Source organism: Mus musculus, chromosome 13 (genome assembly GCF_000001635.26).
Source record: "Mus musculus strain C57BL/6J chromosome 13, GRCm38.p6 C57BL/6J".
Classification (NCBI taxonomy): Eukaryota; Metazoa; Chordata; class Mammalia; order Rodentia; family Muridae; genus Mus; species Mus musculus.
This window is the reverse complement of record NC_000079.6, coordinates 18,363,547-18,382,337: the sequence shown is the minus strand read 5'-3', so window position 1 is coordinate 18,382,337 and position 18,791 is coordinate 18,363,547. Positions and strand designations below refer to the sequence as shown.

The 18,791-nt window shown below is 38.7% G+C and overlaps 1 protein-coding gene across 1 annotated transcript in view; it reads left to right on the top strand.

The window, feature by feature from the left end:
* Positions 1 to 293: 293 nt before the first annotated feature.
* The window catches only part of Pou6f2 (POU domain, class 6, transcription factor 2), a gene marked incomplete at its 5' end in the record, with an annotated part of 257,085 nt that continues 238,587 nt past the window's right edge, over positions 294 to 18,791 (top strand). The window contains 3 exon segments of the mRNA NM_175006.2: positions 294 to 296; positions 299 to 391; positions 3,684 to 3,912. Coding sequence (NP_778171.2) covers positions 294 to 296; positions 299 to 391; positions 3,684 to 3,912 — 325 coding nt within the window.

Here is an 18,791-nt window from a genome sequence, read left to right as displayed (position 1 = left end):
ATATATATATATATATATATATATATATGGCTTTGGTGTGTGTGTGTGTGTGTGTGTGTGTGTGTGTGTATGACAGTATACCTTTTTCTACTGTCTGTTCTTTCTACCTCCTGTTGACATTGGTCATCCTGAATGTACCATTGCACCATTCTTTGCCATTGTCAAGTGATTTGAAAACTATTGAAAAATTACTCTTTCACAAACATCTATTCCTTAGTGTCTGTCCTATGACATCACAGAAATATATTGTCCCCAGGCTGGACTTTATACTGAGGGAACTTTTCTCCTTTGAATTCTAGGGGCCAGAGGAAACACAGTCTTGCCAGATCCAGGAACTCCTGACCAGCACCAGGCCTGTCAGACCCATCCCACCTTTCCAGTTGGGCCACAGGTCAGTATCTTTCAACTGTTTTGCACTAGGCTGCATTTAAGATGGTTTTACCATATAAATAACCAAATAAATAATAATGAGTTAAATCCAATTAACTTCAACAGGGCAAAGATGGTGATAAATTCTTGTATGGGAAGCTATATGACTACATTATTTATTAAGTACTCTCAAGAAAATATGTGTTTGCAAAAGTCTCTTCTTAAAGGAAAGGAAGGTTTTAATCATGTGGAAATTTTTTTTTTCCTTTAAAACCTTCTCCATCTAGGCTGTGGGCTAACATGCAGTTTTCTCGAAAGTAAAACTTTAATGACTGGAGTGTGAAGAAAATTAAGTTATTTCAACCTTACTATAGCCATTTTTGAAATACAAGATGTGATTTAATATAAAAAAGTTAATGCAATTTTAATGCTAGTTCAGCTTATTGGGTTTGACAATACTGTACATCACGCATAGCTCTTGCATTAATAAAGAAATACATTCATTATTTTTTAAAGTCCAATATTTGTTTTTTCCAGCCTGGCGTGGGTTATATGGAGATGTAGAACACAATTATAAAAGGTTGGGCTTTCTTTAACCTCTGCCATCTCCTGTGAAACTTTCAGAGTTCATCTTGCTTTTATGGAGTGAAATATCTGGGCCTTCCCCTCCCCATTGCTGTTCCTGTTGTTCCTGGAAATGAACCACTTTCAGTACAAGGAGCACTTGCCCAAGTGCAAAGCTTCGATCAGACTTGACACTCTTACTTTAGTCACCATGAAATCTTTCAATGGCCTTAGGTCCCATCATCCACCTCAAAGCCCAAACCACTTCATATTGATAGACATGAAGAATGGGCAGTGTCTACTGGAAGACCGACCTAGAGAGAGCTCATAAAACATGAACTATTGGCTTCCTTGTGCCAGGCCCTCATAATGGCATTCTTTTTTCCTCACATGGTCATGTTTTTGTGCTTCTGCCTATGTGTGTGCACAGATATGCCTGGAAGCACAGGTTCCTAACATGCTTCAATATTTTAATTCTTAGTAGAATGGCAGACTCAGGCAGTGAAGAAGCACTGCTCTGTAACAGCCAGGAGCAGCCATACCCTATCTTAAGCCCAAAATCCAATCTGAAAATTTTGCATGTCAAGCCTCCAAACCTGTGTACAATGTGAGAGCTACTACATATCTTCCCTTGAAGTATCATATCAGTTGGCTGGTTACCTTACTAGGAACCTTGGAACCAGGCTACAATTTCACTATTATTCCCCAAGTCTAATGATTGTTCTTTAGAGTAATTTTGTGTTTTTTTTAAAAGGAGAGGCAAAGTTATTGGTGTGAATTTAGTAAAGTAAACAAATCCATTGGGAGCCCAGAGCTTCCTTTGCAAGGATCTGGAGGGTACTCTAGAGGGATAGACAGAGGATGCACCCACTCTTACCATCGTTCTTCAAATGCAGAAACCCTATGTCTCTGAATCTGCTCCTTGTATGGGAGAAGGAGGGTAAAGAAGATGACTCTGGAACAGTTTATCTGGTCTTAAACTTGACCTCTCCAGGCACAAGATATGGAACTTCCAGCAAATTATAAAACTCGCAAAGTCCCATTCCTGGTATAATTGCAACATCACAATAGAGCCTGGAGATTATAATCTGTCATTGTTCCATGTCCGTATTTAAATACTTTTTCTATGTTCCATCAAAAGGAAAGTCAGTTCTACATAAAGTTTCATTTTGAATCCTGTAGAGGAAAACTGTGGGATTATATTTTATTTCCTAGCTTCTGCAAGAATGTAGAGATGCCCTGGCTTAAAGACTCTAAGGTCAAATGGCCTTTGCTGTCATGTAGCCATCTAGAACTAAAATCTTAGTCTGTTCCTCCAGTGAAGACCCTAGCCCAGGACTCAAACAAGATTTGTGCTCTACTGCTGCCGTTCATACCAAACCATGACCATAAAATCAAGAATGGACATACACATGGTATATATAGTAACACCTTATTTGGGGGAAGAGTATGAAAGAATCAACAGAAACGGACATTTTAGCATTTGATCTTAAAGTATAAGTATTTTATTTCTATTCTATCTTAGAACTTGGCATTATACATATATATATATATATATATATATATATATATATAGAGAGAGAGAGAGAGAGAGAGAGAGAGCTTATAGATATACTTATGCCATTTTAATAGCAACCACTCATTTACTATCTTACTTATTTTCATATCAGGAACATTTTATTTATTTATTTATCTATTTATTTATATACACATACATGTATTATTTATTTATTTATGTGTGTATGCACATACATGTACTTACTATTTATCTATCTATCTAGCCATCCATCTATCTGTCTGTCTGTCTGTTTGTTTATTTGTGTGTGTATATACACATACATGTATTTTTCTGCATGTACATCTGCATACCAAAAGATGGCATCAGACAATCATGAGCTGTCATGTGAGTGCTAGGACTTGAACTCAGGACCTTTGGAAAAGCAGTGAGTGTTTTTAACCACTGAGCCATCTCTCTAGCCCCCCAGAAAACATTTTTTTTTAACTTTCCTAAATAGGAACCTAAATAAGCCATTTTGATGACTAGACAGTATCTCATCAGGATGGCACTATAACATGAACTGCTTCAACATTTATGTGATTTAAAGTGTATTGCATAATTTCTTGCATTGCTCTCTTTTGCCTTTGAATTCTATCATGAAGTTACTTCTTAGAATATATTCTGAGTCAAATGGGGACACATATATTTACCATTCCTGATATGCATGTATTTCCCGTTGCTTTCCAAAGGATTCTGCTAGTATCCATGCCCTCCAGCCACAGAGGTGTAGGAAGGCATCACTAAAGGCCTAGCATCAAGAAAATCTTTTACACTGTATTTGTTAATGTAATACTTAAAAACCTTTTGAACCCAAATGTAATAAAAACCCTACCAATATCAATGACTTCTTTCTGGGACAATATAGAATAAATTAACTGAGCACTTTAAATATACGCAAAACAAGATCAAATGAAATTTCACCTCAATTTGCACTATGTAAAGGTACAGTATTTCTTCAAAAGGTATTAAAGCTCCGCAGAGATTCTAAAAGAAATTGAAATTTTTTTCAAAGAACTTAGTGAAACATAATGTCAAAATGTAATTTCTTCCTCATACACTTCCTTTCTCGGATGGAGTATGCTTCTTTGCCACTTTTTAGGAACTTACTGACCTGATATGACGGAGGGATTGTGCTCTGAAAGGCCATGTCTTGTTCTGATAGAAAGTGAGCCAGCTTTCTCTTGTCTTGCAGCCTCTTCTGACGGCACAGCAGTTAGCCTCTGCTGTGGCCGGGGTGATGCCGGGAGGCCCCCCAGCCCTCAATCAGCCAATCCTCATCCCCTTCAACATGGCGGGACAGCTAGGTGGTCAGCAAGGCCTGGTCCTCACACTGCCCACCGCGAATCTCACAAACATCCAAGGGCTGGTAGCAGCAGCTGCAGCTGGAGGCATTATGACTCTGCCATTGCAAAATCTACAAGGTAACTGTCATGCCCAGATGCTGGGTGATTCATGGGATGAGTTTTCTAAAATGGACCAAAAAAGAAAAAAAAAAAAAAAGATGCGCGCCGAGTGGGGAATGTGGTTTAGAGTTCCTTCTGCCATGAAGGAGGCGAAAGGCTTCTGCAGAAAGCTGCATTTCCAGTTGTTTATGCGCTGGCTCAAGCCATGGGTTTTATCAACCTGTATTATCTCTCATGAACACCAAAGCCTTTCAGGCCCTCTAGAAGCACTTATAGAAGCAAGATCATTGTGGGGCACGCCATCATTTAAATGTGAAATCACTGTGTTGTTATTTGAAGACTCAGTTATAATCTGACAAGATCTTCAATTTTCCCACAAGCAAGGCAAGTTTGGAGGCTATTTACATCTGTGTGAGTGGTTGGGACACTACAAATACAAAGTATCATTTGAGGATGAACTTAATGATTATTTTGCTACTAAATAGGCTTTAGATATAAGTGTTAAAAAGTATATTGTTTGAGTTTTTATTAGAAGGTATACTGTAATTTTATTGGAGAAGATATTCTCTATATTTTGAAAAGTTTAACTTTTCTTTAAAAGTTTGATACCATCAACACTGGTTGATTTCCAAATTATTCACCAAAAAAAAATAATTATAGTGAAAACTGTTCTGAATAAGAATATTATGTCTCCTACCAAGCCAAACTAACCAAACAACAACAACAACAACAAAACAACCAGCAACAAAACAACCCAGCTATCTACTCTGAGGTCACTGAAAATAGTTTGACTTCTTCATTTATGTAAATGTAAGCAGTTACTTTGTTTTACAGGATGAAGGTTTGTCTGAATAAGTCCTCAGAATAACAATTCAAATTACTTTTAAATTGGTTAAGTGGTCAGTGTTTATTTGACTTATCAGACTGGTTAGAATGTCAATACCCACACTAAAGGACAACCAAGAACTAACAACCCTTGGCCCTCCATGCACTCTAGGTGTTCTGATATCCCACCATTGTTGCTACGTCTTAACTTTCATTTTAATGTTTAAAACAAAGTCTCTCTTATACCATTAAATTGTGCCAAGTACCTTGCCATTCATAAATCATGCATGCTCAGGATACACTAATGCATGAACTTGTTTCAAATTTGAGTGCCTGGGAAGCCAAGAACTTGAGATTAAGCAAATAAAGCAGGAATACACAAGGTAAAAGCAAAAGTAACAAAGTGTGGGGCCTGGCTTCTTAATGTAGGTGGATGATGAAATCTTAATGAAGAAACAAGCATTATCAAAATGCGCCCTTCCATTTGGAACATGTGTGCTTATGGGAATATTGAATATTATAAATAAACATCAGCTTGTGGAGCTCCTGGGCTGTGAATTAATTCTGCTTGGTTAAGATGGGCTCCAAAGTCAGACTGAAGGAGAGGAGTCTTTTTATACTTTCATTGTAGGTCAGGGCTGGGATTTTAGTGCCTGTTAGCCTAGGGGTTTAAAGTCAGTGCTGGCCTGTGGTGCAGCAAGGCTTTCTCCATTTTGTTCGGATGTCAGGTTTAAGTATGAGCTTAGGATTTAGACCTGGACTTCTTGGCTCTGTTGTTTCCATGTCAATCCAGCGTGTTGTGACCTGGATGAGTCAGTGGGGACAGTGGAAGGCATGAGCTTCCTTTATCCTTTGGTCCCTTTGGCAAATGTTCCAACCAGTATCACCTTAAGTATATTTGCATTCTTAGACAAGGTCATGTCAGACAAATAAATTGGGACCAAACACTTCTCCCTTTGAAGTCATCTTTAAGATGTCAGTGGTCCTGAAAGGGACATGATGAATTCACTTATGTGAAACCTCCCAGCTATATGTCAGCTGAGTTGGGAAAAGGTTCCCTCATTTGCCTTAATATCAAGCTATAGCGGTGAGTTTAGCTACCCATCTGAAACTTCCTCTTATTTAAGATCCAAATCAACACTAGACAAGGAAGTTCTACTTTGGGTTTATTTAGACTTTTTTGATTCTTGCATATCCGTACACGATTTCTCAACACATAGAACTCACTAACCAAAGATGGAACCCTCCTGGATTTTTGGAAACTAACATATTTCCCAAGACATAGCATACCTTCAGTGTTAAATAAGGAAATTTCCAGGAAAACAGGAATGGTTTAGTATCCTGTGAGGAATCCAAGGATGGTAAGGATAATAAGAAGAAAGTTTCTTATGTTTATAGTGACTTCAATCAATGACAGTTAATGAACACTACTTGAATAGCAATGTCAAACATCACCTTGAAATCAGTTCACCAGCACCCAGCCCAAAGCTGACCTTAGCATGATTAGGTGACATTCTACATCAATGGTTCTCAACGCATGGATCACAACCCTTTTGGCAAACCTCTATCTTCAAAAATATTTATATTATAATTCATTAGCAGTAGCAAAATTAGTTATAAATTAGTAATGAAAGTTATTTTATAGATGGGGATCAGCACAACCTGAGGGACTGTATTAAAGGGTCATAGAATTAGGGAATGTGGAGAACCACTGCTCTACAGTCTGTGGTGCTCCTAGGCAATACTCATGGTGGGCAAGCTTCCTGAGTTCTACTGCATTGCAGAAGCTACTGTCGTGTGGGAGAGTGAACAGATGGCTGGAAGCAAACAAAATTGTCTTTAAAAGTTCGGTCAACTTTGAGGTGAAGATGACAGCTTTAATGTCCTCAGCTTATAACTTTTCTCAAAAGCGGTGGCCTTGACAATGAACACATTAGAATAAATCTGTATACACATTTCTATGGTCAAAAGCTAGTATAAAGGCTAAAAAGCTGTTCCCCTTGCAGAACCCACTCTTCACTTGATAAACATGCTGACTTCAGCCCAAGGTTTTTAGTGTTTTTAAATGACTTATAAGCCTGTTCGTCTGTAAGAGACATCCCACTTTCCCAGTGATTTGAGGAGTGATAACGAGAGCAAGGCCTTTAAGTGTAACACACCTAGTTCAAATGAAGTTCCTAATCTTATATGCCTCACATAGATCTAGGTAGTTCCTTCTCTCTCCTTGTAAAGTATTAAGTTTTCAGTTGATAAACTAACTTAACCAACAAGAACTTTCTCTAATAATTTTCTAGCTTTCTGTCCAATCCCCCTCTGCTCTTCATTTAATTAAAAAGCTATAGATTTGTTAAGAAGATAAAAACAAGTTATCAACATCAGTTTCTTAATGGCTTGGAACTCAGGTATAAATTTCCAAATATTTCCCTTTATATTAATGTGATTGAGAGTTTATTCTTTTACATCTCCCATCAAGTAGCATAGCCTAGTTCTCAGAGGAGTTCATAATGCACACAGGCATTGTGATGAGTTCTGGTGGGGAGATGCAGCATTGGAAATGGCCCTCCTAGATTCAGACAGTGGCTCACTAGACAATCTCCCCTTCAGAAGGAAATACCTGGAAATTTGAAAACTCAGAACGTCTGACTTCAGCAGGACTCTGAATGGAATCTGCAGTTTTACAATTTTCCATAGACAACTTCTTGTATACATTCAAATTTAAGACACTTTTTTTAAAAAAAAAAAAAGACAGTTGGCAACTCCTCACTTCACTCCAGTTTTGGTCAATTTGGGTTGCTAAAACAAAAATACCATAGACTTGGTGATTAACAAACAGTAGACTTTTTTTTTCTCATGATTCTAGAAGTCTAAGGTCGAGGCACCAAATTTAGTTGTAACAGAGGCTCACCCCTCACTCACTGTTGCTTGTCTCCTGAGCCCTCACTGGCACTTTGGGTTTTCATTTATAAGGACACCAGTGGTCTGCTCTAACCAATTCCCAGAGGCCCTTATTTATACCAATCCTTAGGGAATTAGGTTTTAGTACAAATGTGGGAGGAACGCAAGCATTCGAGCCATAGCAAACCCTAACACAGCCAGAGGCTCCTCTTCCAAATTTTAAGCAGCCTATGTGCCCTCATGAACTCTACTGCATTTTTCCTCATGCCAGATCCCCAGGTGAGAATATCAACCCAAGGTATATTTGTTTCTGTCACTACATTTGGGTTCCAAAGGCCAAGGGAAACAATGTTCTTGTTTAATTAGACTGTTATTGAACTGTCTGCCCTAAGATTTTTGTCCAGAAAAATCTTTACATTGCACATAAAGATAACTTGAGCCAGCAGGAAATGCATCTGCAAGGCCTACAGGTCCCCCCCCCCCTCTTTCAGTAGATCTTTCGTCTCCAGAAAGAGATTCACACCCGTCATATCACTGGTACTGTATTGATTGTAAAGGTCATGGGAATGAGGTACATTATGTAAGTTCCCAGGACTAGACCTATGGCTAATCTCATTTCAGCCCAAACTGAGGTCTGCGTCTCAGGGAATTCAAGTCACCATGAGGAGGCTAGCTGAATAGATATTATATATACAGCAGCAAGTGTCTATCCTTCTTGCCCAGAATGACTAAGAACCCCGTTTTCATCTTTTCCTGCTCCCTTCAGGCCATTTCTCTATTGCAACTTAGGTTCATTTGTTGTCCGGTTTCCAACTCACGTAGCTATAGGGAACTTTGTGCCACTGTCAACCTCCATTTGTGCTTATAGCCTTTCTTTTGCATTTATTAAAATTTTAGATTATCCAGGAAGGAAATTGCCTGTTAGGAAGGGATGCTTTTATTCTGGATTACCTTGTAGGCTCACTAGCCAAGTGGGAGATTAACTGGCTCCATGCTGATGTGTTCATTTTTACTCAATGTGTATTAGAATGTATGGTGGTTTGACTATGCTTGGCCCATGGAAAGTGGCATTATTAGGAGGTGTGACCTTGTTAGAAGAAGCATGTCACTGTGTAGGTGGGCTTTGAGGGCTCCCAGTGCTCAAACTCCGCTCATTATAGAAGAGCCAATCTTCCCTTGGCTGCCTTCTGATCAAGATCTCTTCACTATTTCTCCAACACTGAGTCTTCCTAGATGCTGCCATGTTTCCTGCCATGATAATAATGGATTGAACTTCTGAAACTGTAAGCTGGCCACACAGTTCAAAACACCCTCAGGAAAACTGTCTTCTGTGTTTCTACAGCGTGGCTCATTAAGCCCTACTTAAAGCTTTCCATTGCTTTACCAAGCCCCCAAATCCACACCTCCTCCAATAATTAATGCCACTTCCCATGTACCATTGTAGCATGTTAGGTGTTATTACCTGATCATTGTTTTCATTTAGTTTTTTCCTCTGAAATAAACTATGATCTAGAAATGGAGGGGACACCTGTGATCCAAATCTTTAGGCTGGAAGATACATGCTTTTGATCTGGATCTTTACAAGAAATGACTCACACTTTAAACTGGATCTTGAGGCATAGTGGACATGAAACATTTAAGCCCAGGCATGCCTTTAATTCTAGGAGAGAGAAACAAGTAGATCTCTGAGCTCAGAGCCAGCCCAGGGCAGAGCAAGTTACAAGTAGAGAAAAGCTTAGGTCCAGGTGGAGTGGTACATGCCTATAGTCCCCAAACTTAGCAGATCTCTCAGTTTAAAGTCAGTTTACAGAGCATGTTCCAAGACAGCCAAGCTTAGGCAGCAATGGAATTAGAAAAGAGAAAGCTAATGATAATTTAAAAGACCAACACGATGGCCAGGAATGAAGGGGTCATGCAAAGAAGTTGAAGCTTGGGACCATGAAGAAAGCCTATGAGAGGCTATTGGTAAAGCCTAGTTGCAGCAGAAGACAAGTGAATTGGATATGGCAGTATAATGACCACAAAGAACAGCAGTAACAGTGGAATGAAGACAACCAGAGCCTAGAGTGCTACAGACGGCAGAGCTGGAGAAGGAGCCAAGGTTTCTACATCTTGATACATTGATCTGAAGGCAGCCAGGAGAAGACTGACTCTTCTACAGTGGGTAGAGCTTGAGCACTGGAGTCCTCAAAGCCCACCTACAGCGTGACACACTTCCTCTAACAAGGCCAAACCTCCTACAATAGTGCCATATCTCCTGATACTGCCACTTCTCATGGACAAAGCATCTTCAAACCACCACAGAGTGTATGGAATCTGAGCAAGCATGCTAAGAGAACTTGCTAGATCTCTTGTGGGATGGTCATAGGACTTACATTCCATGTGGATGTAATCAAACCCACAACTGTAGAAAGGAGACGAGTAGTGACAATAAATCTGGAAGAAAGAAAATGACTTAAGTGTGTTCTGTGTCATGTGATTTTAAAAACTCCTTTAAAAGTCATCATCTTCCCTTTCACTGATTCCTTTGTGAAGCAGATACTGTGCTAAAAATAGCACTGAGTTACTCAAGAAAGAATCAATTAGTTGAAATGGCAATGTGAAATCTCCTTCCTGGAACTCATACAAATGTGTTGAGTCTTATTTTGCCTAAACTCAGGCAGAAAATGGAAACATAAGGGTATACAGGGTGGATGTCAGTGACAACTGCAGTAAAGGTGTTAATGGAACAGCAGAGAGGGACTATTAGGACAGATGAGTTGGGCTAGTGACTTGTTCTTACAGCACAGACCACAGTGACCCACTAATCACTGTGGGCAACACAAATGGAGAATATAAATGTGCCATGAAGGAGATTTATATCGAAGTGTGAACACTCCAGTTAAGTCAGGCAAAACATTTAAATTAATGACCAAAAAGACATTAGAGATTGCAGCTTAACATGAACATGAAAAAGCAATTAGATTCAAGACAAGTTTAAAGAAAAAAAAAATCAGGTCAAAGATGGTTTTCCTGTCCTTGGCTCTGACAGGAACCCTGCCCTGCTTTTCTCTGACTCCCTGAGTTAGTCGAGTTTGTGTTGCTGTAAGAGAATCACTGATGCTGGTTGCCTGATGAACAAGTTTTCTTTGCTCACAGTTGGGGAGATTCAAAGACTGAAATTTGGTGGGTTTGTAGGTTTGGTCTCAGGGGAAGGAGAAGTTGAGGTGCTTCTGATGATGATGCTCTCCGTCACCTGATTGTCTGCTAGCATTACCTTTTCATCTATTAACGTTCACACCACTCCAAAACCACCAGGTAGAAATCAAACTTCCACCCAAGAATCTTTGGTGAACAAGCTATATTCCACCTATAATATTCCCCAAATTAGTATCTGTACATGACAAAGAATTCATGGATGCTTTTTGTGAGTTGTATTGCATTACCTTTTTGTTTGTGATAGCACTGTCTTAACTAGGCTATACTGCATGCAGTAAAATACATAGCTCCCTTCAATGAGCTCTGATGATAGTATACAGCCTTGAAGTGTGCATCTACTGTAGTTAACAAATAAAGCATTCCATTATTCCACTAAAATTCCCTTGTTACCCATTTCAGTCAATCCTTTCTGTCTAATCTGGTAGCTCTAGCTTAGGTATACATTAGTGTTTTCTGTTCCAGAACTATAGATTCATATTGTGTATTCTTCTAAGCTCAGCATGATGTCTCTGATATTCATCTACTATATGTGTGTGTGTCCTCTTTTGTGTAATTTTAAAGAAGATTTTCAACATTACACTATACCACATCTGTTTTGCCACAGTCATTCCAACATCCCAGTTATGTAGATACCATCGAAATCCATTCCATTGGACTCAAGAGAAGATCTTTGGTTGGGGTTATATTAGTCAAGGTTCTTTGGAATAACAGAACCAATACACACAGACACACACACACACACACACACACACACACACACACACACACACAAATGAAAGATATAAACAGAGGATTCATTAGACTGTTTTATATGATAGATTTACAAAGATCAACACAAGGCCTCCTACTCTTTGGAGAGGAAGATATCCTAGTAGCTTCTCAGGGGTCTCAGTTCAGTGCTGAAAGCCTGTAAATTCTCTGGAGAGCTATTAGTGTTGATTCCAAATTAGTAAACCAAAGAAGCTGGAGTCTGATGTCAGCAGAAGCTATATACTCCCTTCAGAAAGAAGTCACAATGGCAGCAATTATCACTGCTTTTCACCTTGAATCCCCTTGTAAGGTACAATTTAATGGAGGGCAGATCTTCCCTAATAGCTAATGATCTCTAGAAGTGTACTGATGGAATGCCCATTCTAATGGAATGTCTTCTAGGTGATGCTAATTCACCCAAGTTGACTATACCAACCACCACAAGGCCTTCCAGGGATGCATGCTTGGCCACTGTTCTCCTCAACTCATGGTCCAAGCTCTACAGTTCCACCGTGTCAGTCATCTGTCTTGACAACATATGATGAAGACTTTCTTTAAAGAGAATGTAAAAGCTATTTGTGTATTCCTCACAGAAGCTTTGCAGCTGAAGGATTGCCTCACAATTCCAAGGGTTAAAACATTCTCTCTGATCCATTTGTTTCCAGCCAGCTCCATGTGCCAGTTTTTCCAAGACAAAAATCTCAAGTCTAATATATTTAACTTTTTTCTGCCACACCCTTCTCTTACAATTTAGCCAACGTCAGGGTGAGGAAATCCTGGGCTTTTAAAAATATACTCATCTCCCAAGACTCTGAACACACTGTGGTCTTTGCCTGAAAACCTCTGTCCTTTTCAACCACTCTCAGTTTGACCATCCCCATTTCTGCTTTCTTTATTCCTTTATCCATTAAAAACTTGCTCTCTGTAAAGCTCTCTAAAGCTCTCTAAAGTATTTTCATTTCTTCATTTCTTCATTTTCAAACAGGCCAACTCCCTAGGAGCAACAGCATCAGCATTTGTGATCCTTGGCTTTGGAAAATATAAACATGCCTTGTTTGCATCTGACTCTGTCCCCAGAATGAAATCTCTGTGAATATCAACAATATTTAGTTCAATGGCATTACCCAAGAATGGAGGACATTACTGAATCACCCATCAGAGGTGTTCAAGGTTGGATGGGTGGGTAGGTGGATAGATGGAAGCTGATAAATAGGTCAATAAATATTAAAGAATCACTAGGGGTTAGTCAAGTAGAGAGAAGCAAAAATCCCTTAGTTTAGAGGAGACATGAGAAGAATAGGATATATCATGTCTATGAAGATCTCTCTTGCTCAAGTCAAATTGTCAAAAGAATCAGAATAAAGAGAAAAGATGAGGGCAGTAGTGAAGGATTTTGTGTGCTTTTTCTCTTGAACATAAGAATTGGAATCATAACCTGGCATGGTGGCGCATGCCTTTAATCCCAGCACTTGGAAGGCAGAGGCAGGTGAATTTCTGAGTTCAAGGCCAGCCTGATCTACAGAGTGAGTTCCACGATAGCCAGGGCTATACAGAGAAACCCTGTCTCAAAACAACAACAAAACAAAACAAAACATGAATGGGAATCATAGATCTGATATGTTATAGGTGGGCATATTAACATCAGTATCATTGTGTTACATTTTCAAAGATATGTGTTTGCATTTGTAATTCCAAGAGTTTAATGTTTCTAATAATAATAATATAAGAATTATGACAGACCAAAAACCTTAGAAAAAGAGAAATCCAGACTAAGGCATGGCTCTAGAAGCCAGAACAAACACTATATTAGGTTATATAGTTTGAGTCATATAGGTAAAAAAAAAAAAAAAAAAGGAATACTAGTTTGATGAAAAACATAAAAATATCTGGTTTTGTTTTTCACTAACACAAAACTTACTTGTTTATTTATAAAATACTTTTTGAAATTGTAACTTCCCATGTGGCTTTGATGGTTTGAATGAAAATGATCCCAATAGGCTCAGATGTTTGAATACTTACTACCCAATTAGTGGAACTGCTTGAGAAGGATTAGGGGGTATGGCCTCATTGGAGGAGTTATGGCTACTTTGGAGGAAGTGTACTCCAGGAGTGAGCTTTGAGACTTGAGTCTCTTGTCACTATCCTATCTATTAGTACCTGGAAATTCAGATGTGAGCTCTTATCTTCTTACCATCATTTATGCTTTGCCACCATGAAGTCTTACCATCTGTAACTGTAAGCCCAATTAAACATGGTATTTTATAAGTTTCCCTGGTCATGGTATTTTATCACAATAATAGAAATGTAAGACAGGTGCTGTGACCAAATACATGACAAGAAACAACCTACAAGAGTAAATATGTGTCAGACTTAAGAGTTTGAGAGAGAGAGAGTCCACCACAGGAAGGAAGGCATGGTGACAGGAACAATTTGAGGCAAGGACAACTAGGACAGAAGGCAGCTAATTATATCAGACTCAATGTCAGGAAACAGAAGAATTTGTGTAGCCAGAAATTTGTGTAACACTAAAGCCTCCTGTCTTCCACCCATACTCCCCGTCTTCCAGCAAACCATGTTCTCTTGATAGAACATGGCTCCTAAAAGTTTTATAATCTTCCAAAATAGCTGGGGGTCAGGTGTTCAACCACATGATCCTACAGGGGACATTTCTCATTCAAATTATAACACATGGTATAATGGATTATGATCTAAACTTGGGATATTGTGATCACCATAAACAATCCTCTAAGGCACAGTAAAATGTACATATTTCCCATCAGTAGAATAAAGCAGGTGAAGTGAGGCAAAGATAGAAGTGAAATGTATAGGTTAATAAGTCATGGCCTCTACATTGCACAGAAAAACTGAAGAGATACAACTAGGAAAGAGTGTACCCAGATGAAGTTCTAAGAGCTAAGAACAATTCCATGAATCTGGGACACAGAAATATTGAACAACTTAAATGATAGGATGTCAATATTATTTAGCTTTCATTAAGCTATGCTAAATTAACAAACAAGCAAAGCCTAGTGTCACCCAACAACCCATGTATGTTTCTTTGTTCATTTCTGATTATGTGTTGTCTCCAGGTGAGCAGGAACTCTGCTATATAGCCTACCAGCTCAACTCTCAGGTTCAAACAGAAAAGGCAGCCCATCTCCCAAAAGTGCTATTCTCATTGATTGGGAAGAAACAGAGAATAACAGAACCCCATTGCCCACTGAGCTTTGCCAGTGTTGTCCTGAACATCACTTCTAGTCCTCTTAACCATAGAAGTCACTTGATCAAGCATGCTACCAGAATAATGGCAGATGGAGAAGACAAGCCTAAAAGAGATGAAGGGGAGCCTATGGTTCTAAGCTGCATTACAGAGTGCTCCATCATTCCAATAGCTGCAAAGACATTTGACTTGTGTGGATGTACTGGCTGGTTTTGTGTGGCCAAAACCACACAAGCTGACACAAGCTGGAGTTATCACAGAGAAAGGAGCCTCCCTTGAGGAAGTGCCTCCATGAGATCCAGCTGTAAGACATTTTCTCAGTTAATGATCAAGGGCAGAGGGCCTAGCCCATTATGGGTAGTGCCATCCCTGGGCTAGTAGTCTTGGATTCTATAAGAAAAGCAAGCTAAGCAAGCCAGGGAAAGCAAGCCAGTAAACAGCATTCATCCATGGTGTCTGCATCCACTTCTACCTCCAAAGTTCCTGACCTGCTTGAGTTCCTGTCCTGACTTCCTTTGGTGATGAACAGCAATGTGGAAGTGTGATCTGAACAAACCCTTTTCTCCCTATCTTGCTTTTTGGTCATGAAGAATTGTGCAGTAATACAGACCCTGACTAAGATAGTAATCTTAAAATTCCTGCAACACTGAGGCTCCAAAGTCCCATTAGATGAACACAGAAGACTGCATGAACCATATGGAGGCTCCATGGAACACATGGACATCAATAACTACTTTAAGTTATAGAATTCAAACAATGAATATAAAATTCAATGGTAATCACTCAAAAGAATTAGAAAGTACTTAAAATAGCAAGTTAGCACTTATGAAATTAGCATTCTCCCTTTAAAACATATTTTATTTTTAAATTAAAATATAACTATATCATCACATCATTTCCTCCCTCTCTCTCTTTCTTGCTTCTTACCCCTTTACATCCCCACAATTTCAGATCCATCTCAAATCCATGGCCTCTTGTTCTTTAATTATAACTGAATAGATAGATAGATAGATGATAGATAGATAGATAGATAGATAGATAGATAGATAGATGCATCCCGCTGAGTCTGTTTAGTGTTGCTTGTATTTCTATCTTTTTAGGGCCGATTTCTTTGTATCAGCCTTTAAAATTGTGGAGTTCATCTCTTAAGAAGACTTTTCTAGCTCTTTCAGCTTTCCTTAGGTTCCTATAGCTCTTCATCTATGGATGGTGATACTGTCCCATCACGACCGACATGTCAGGTTGATGTTGTCATTGTTCAGGTCTTCTTTAGGTAGCCATATTGTTGAGACGATGTTGGATATGTAGCTCTGTGTCTGAAAGATATAGTCTTTCAGCAGACTTTCTTGTCTTCTGGCTCTCAGAACCTTTCTATCCTCTCTTCTGTGATATTCTCTGGGTCTCAGGTACAGGGACTGTGCTGCAGATGTATCATGGGCACCCTGTGGTCAATTATTCCCTGCATTTTGACCAGTTGTGGATTCCTGTAATGACTTCTATCTGCTACAAAAAGAAACTTCTTTGGTGAGGGGTGAGAGTGACGCCTACCTATGGGTATAAATATCAGTATTTAAAATGCATTTAAGAACTAGGCTCATTTAGGAAATTGGCAGTGGTAGATTCTCTTCTAAGATGTATGGCCTTGATAAGCATTGGTAGTTGGCTAGCTTTCCAGTACCATGATTTCCCGTGTGTGGAGTGTGTCTTAAGTCACAGCAGGATAGGATTGTTATTTGCCTTGTCTCCCTTACCAACTTGTATAACACCCTCTGGTACTGTGGAAGCTAGTCCCGAGGAGGAGGCTTTCTGCTCAGATCCAGCTTCAATCCCGAGTCCTTTGTTTGAAGTGCATGTTTAGTTTTTTTTTTCAGCAATAGGAACTTACCTTAAATTTCCAGGATTCAATCAAAGGCAACAGCAGTGGCCTATATTGTCCTGGGAATCTCCTGAACCCTGCTAAGCAACAACTCAAAATTTAAAAAAGGGGGGATTTTTCCTGGTCCTGGAGTATTTGTTAGATAGTCTATAGCTGGCCTAAGTTGATTTAAATTATACACATACACACACACACACACTCACAAAGATATATAAATATAGATATAGATATATTTACATGTTTCCAGCCCTCTGTATCCTCTCCCCAGTTAAAAATCTCTTCCATTTTTTCTCATTTTCCCCTTGATTATTTAATATTCAAGAAAAGAAAAATTGTAGGGACCAGAGTAGATTTGGTAGTTTCTGGGTATGGTGTGGCAGTTAAAAATAAAGGAGACAAGGGAATCCAGAGGCAGATGTGCAGCTCTCTTCTATCCATAACGGTGGTCACATAAATATGCAGGATCTGAACAGAAAGGGTTTTTTAGTGTATGCAAAATATACTTTAATTGTTCAAATGAAAGTAAAAAGTAAGTGTATGCTTTATTAGTGCACTAATTTGGAAATACTAAAGAAAGATGTTTGGGTACAAAATTGCTGATGGGGTTAAAGTCTGAAAAAGCTTCATGGAAAACTCCCATTAAAAGTGTTGTTGGTTCCATTTTGTGGATAGAGAAGATAACAATAAAACAATGGAAGTTTAAAATGCATACTTTAATGCAATTATGTAAAAGAAGCTCAAACATACAAACACACAAACACACACATACCACATAGAGGAAAAAAATAAACAGTATGATATATTCACCCTTCAGTATCTCTGGGTCACTATTTCTGGGATCCCTAAGGAAGCTCCCTTAAGAAGCATTTACAGATGCTCGAGAGCTGTCCATAAGATGATGCAATATTTACAAATTCCTAGGTGCATCCTCCTGAATTTTTAATACATTTCCAGGTGACTTATAATACCTGCAAGTAGTATATAAAGAGTTGTTGTGCTATATTGTTTAGGCATCAATGACCCAAAATGCTATATATGTGCAAACACGTTTACCCCAAAGCAGACCCTGAGGATTTACAATGTATAGATATGACAGGCCAATTATATACAACAGTCTTATTAATAGAGCCTACAAAGTCAAAGAATATAAATAATTGAATTTCTTCTGCTCATTATCTGAATACTGTAAAATGTCTACATTAATGATTATTATCTTAAAATGAAAATACTTTATATTGATTAAGGTGGAAGATCATACCCAAAAATGTTATTGCCAGCATCACCAAAGTTAGGTACCTTAATTTTCTATCTCGTTTTTCAAAAACCAACTATTAACTCAAAGTTCACTAGTTCTCAAAATCAAAGCAATAGAAACATAAAAATATGTGCATTTATTATATATCAGCACAATTCAAATATATGTAATGATTTCATGTCAGTCACAATGTCTATAAGGGGGTAGATCTTATTGGCTGACATTGGCATTGTTGGTGTCTGGATGGTGGGCATATGCACTGAATACTCTCATGTATCATCTTAAAAACAAGGAATTCCTAGGGATTGCTTGCTCCTAAGATTTCCTTTTATGCTGCCCTGTTGATACACACATTCAGAAAGCTGCCCTCTACCAGTGACACCATGAACATGAAAGCTACAGCAGAAATGAGAATGCTTCTGGCTTTTAGTTTTTAGTGATATGTGGCTTGTTGTTACCAAGTACAATATTAAAAATGCCTAGTGCATAAATTCATATTTGTACTGTGAGTCAGAAGAGTCCCACATGACACATCATACAATAATACCAAATCCACCATGAAGAAGTTGTGAAAGGTAGTTACAATGTGTCTTACTTTGGCAGTTTTCATACCTTTGTATCTCCAAGGCTTCAAACATTTTATTTAAAATACCCAGAGAGCCTGTTCTGCAGTACATTATCCTTGAAACAGGCATTGCTGAGGCACTGGGGCATGGATTAAACTAGAAGCACATGAGTGAGGAGTTTGACTAGTATACTGCGTATTTAAGAGATACTGTCAATGGAATAAAGCATTGTCAAAGGATAATGGTTTCCAGCTGCCACATAAATGTCAAAGCAGAGCCAAAGCATTTACTTTCAAAGCAAAAGGCAGGAAA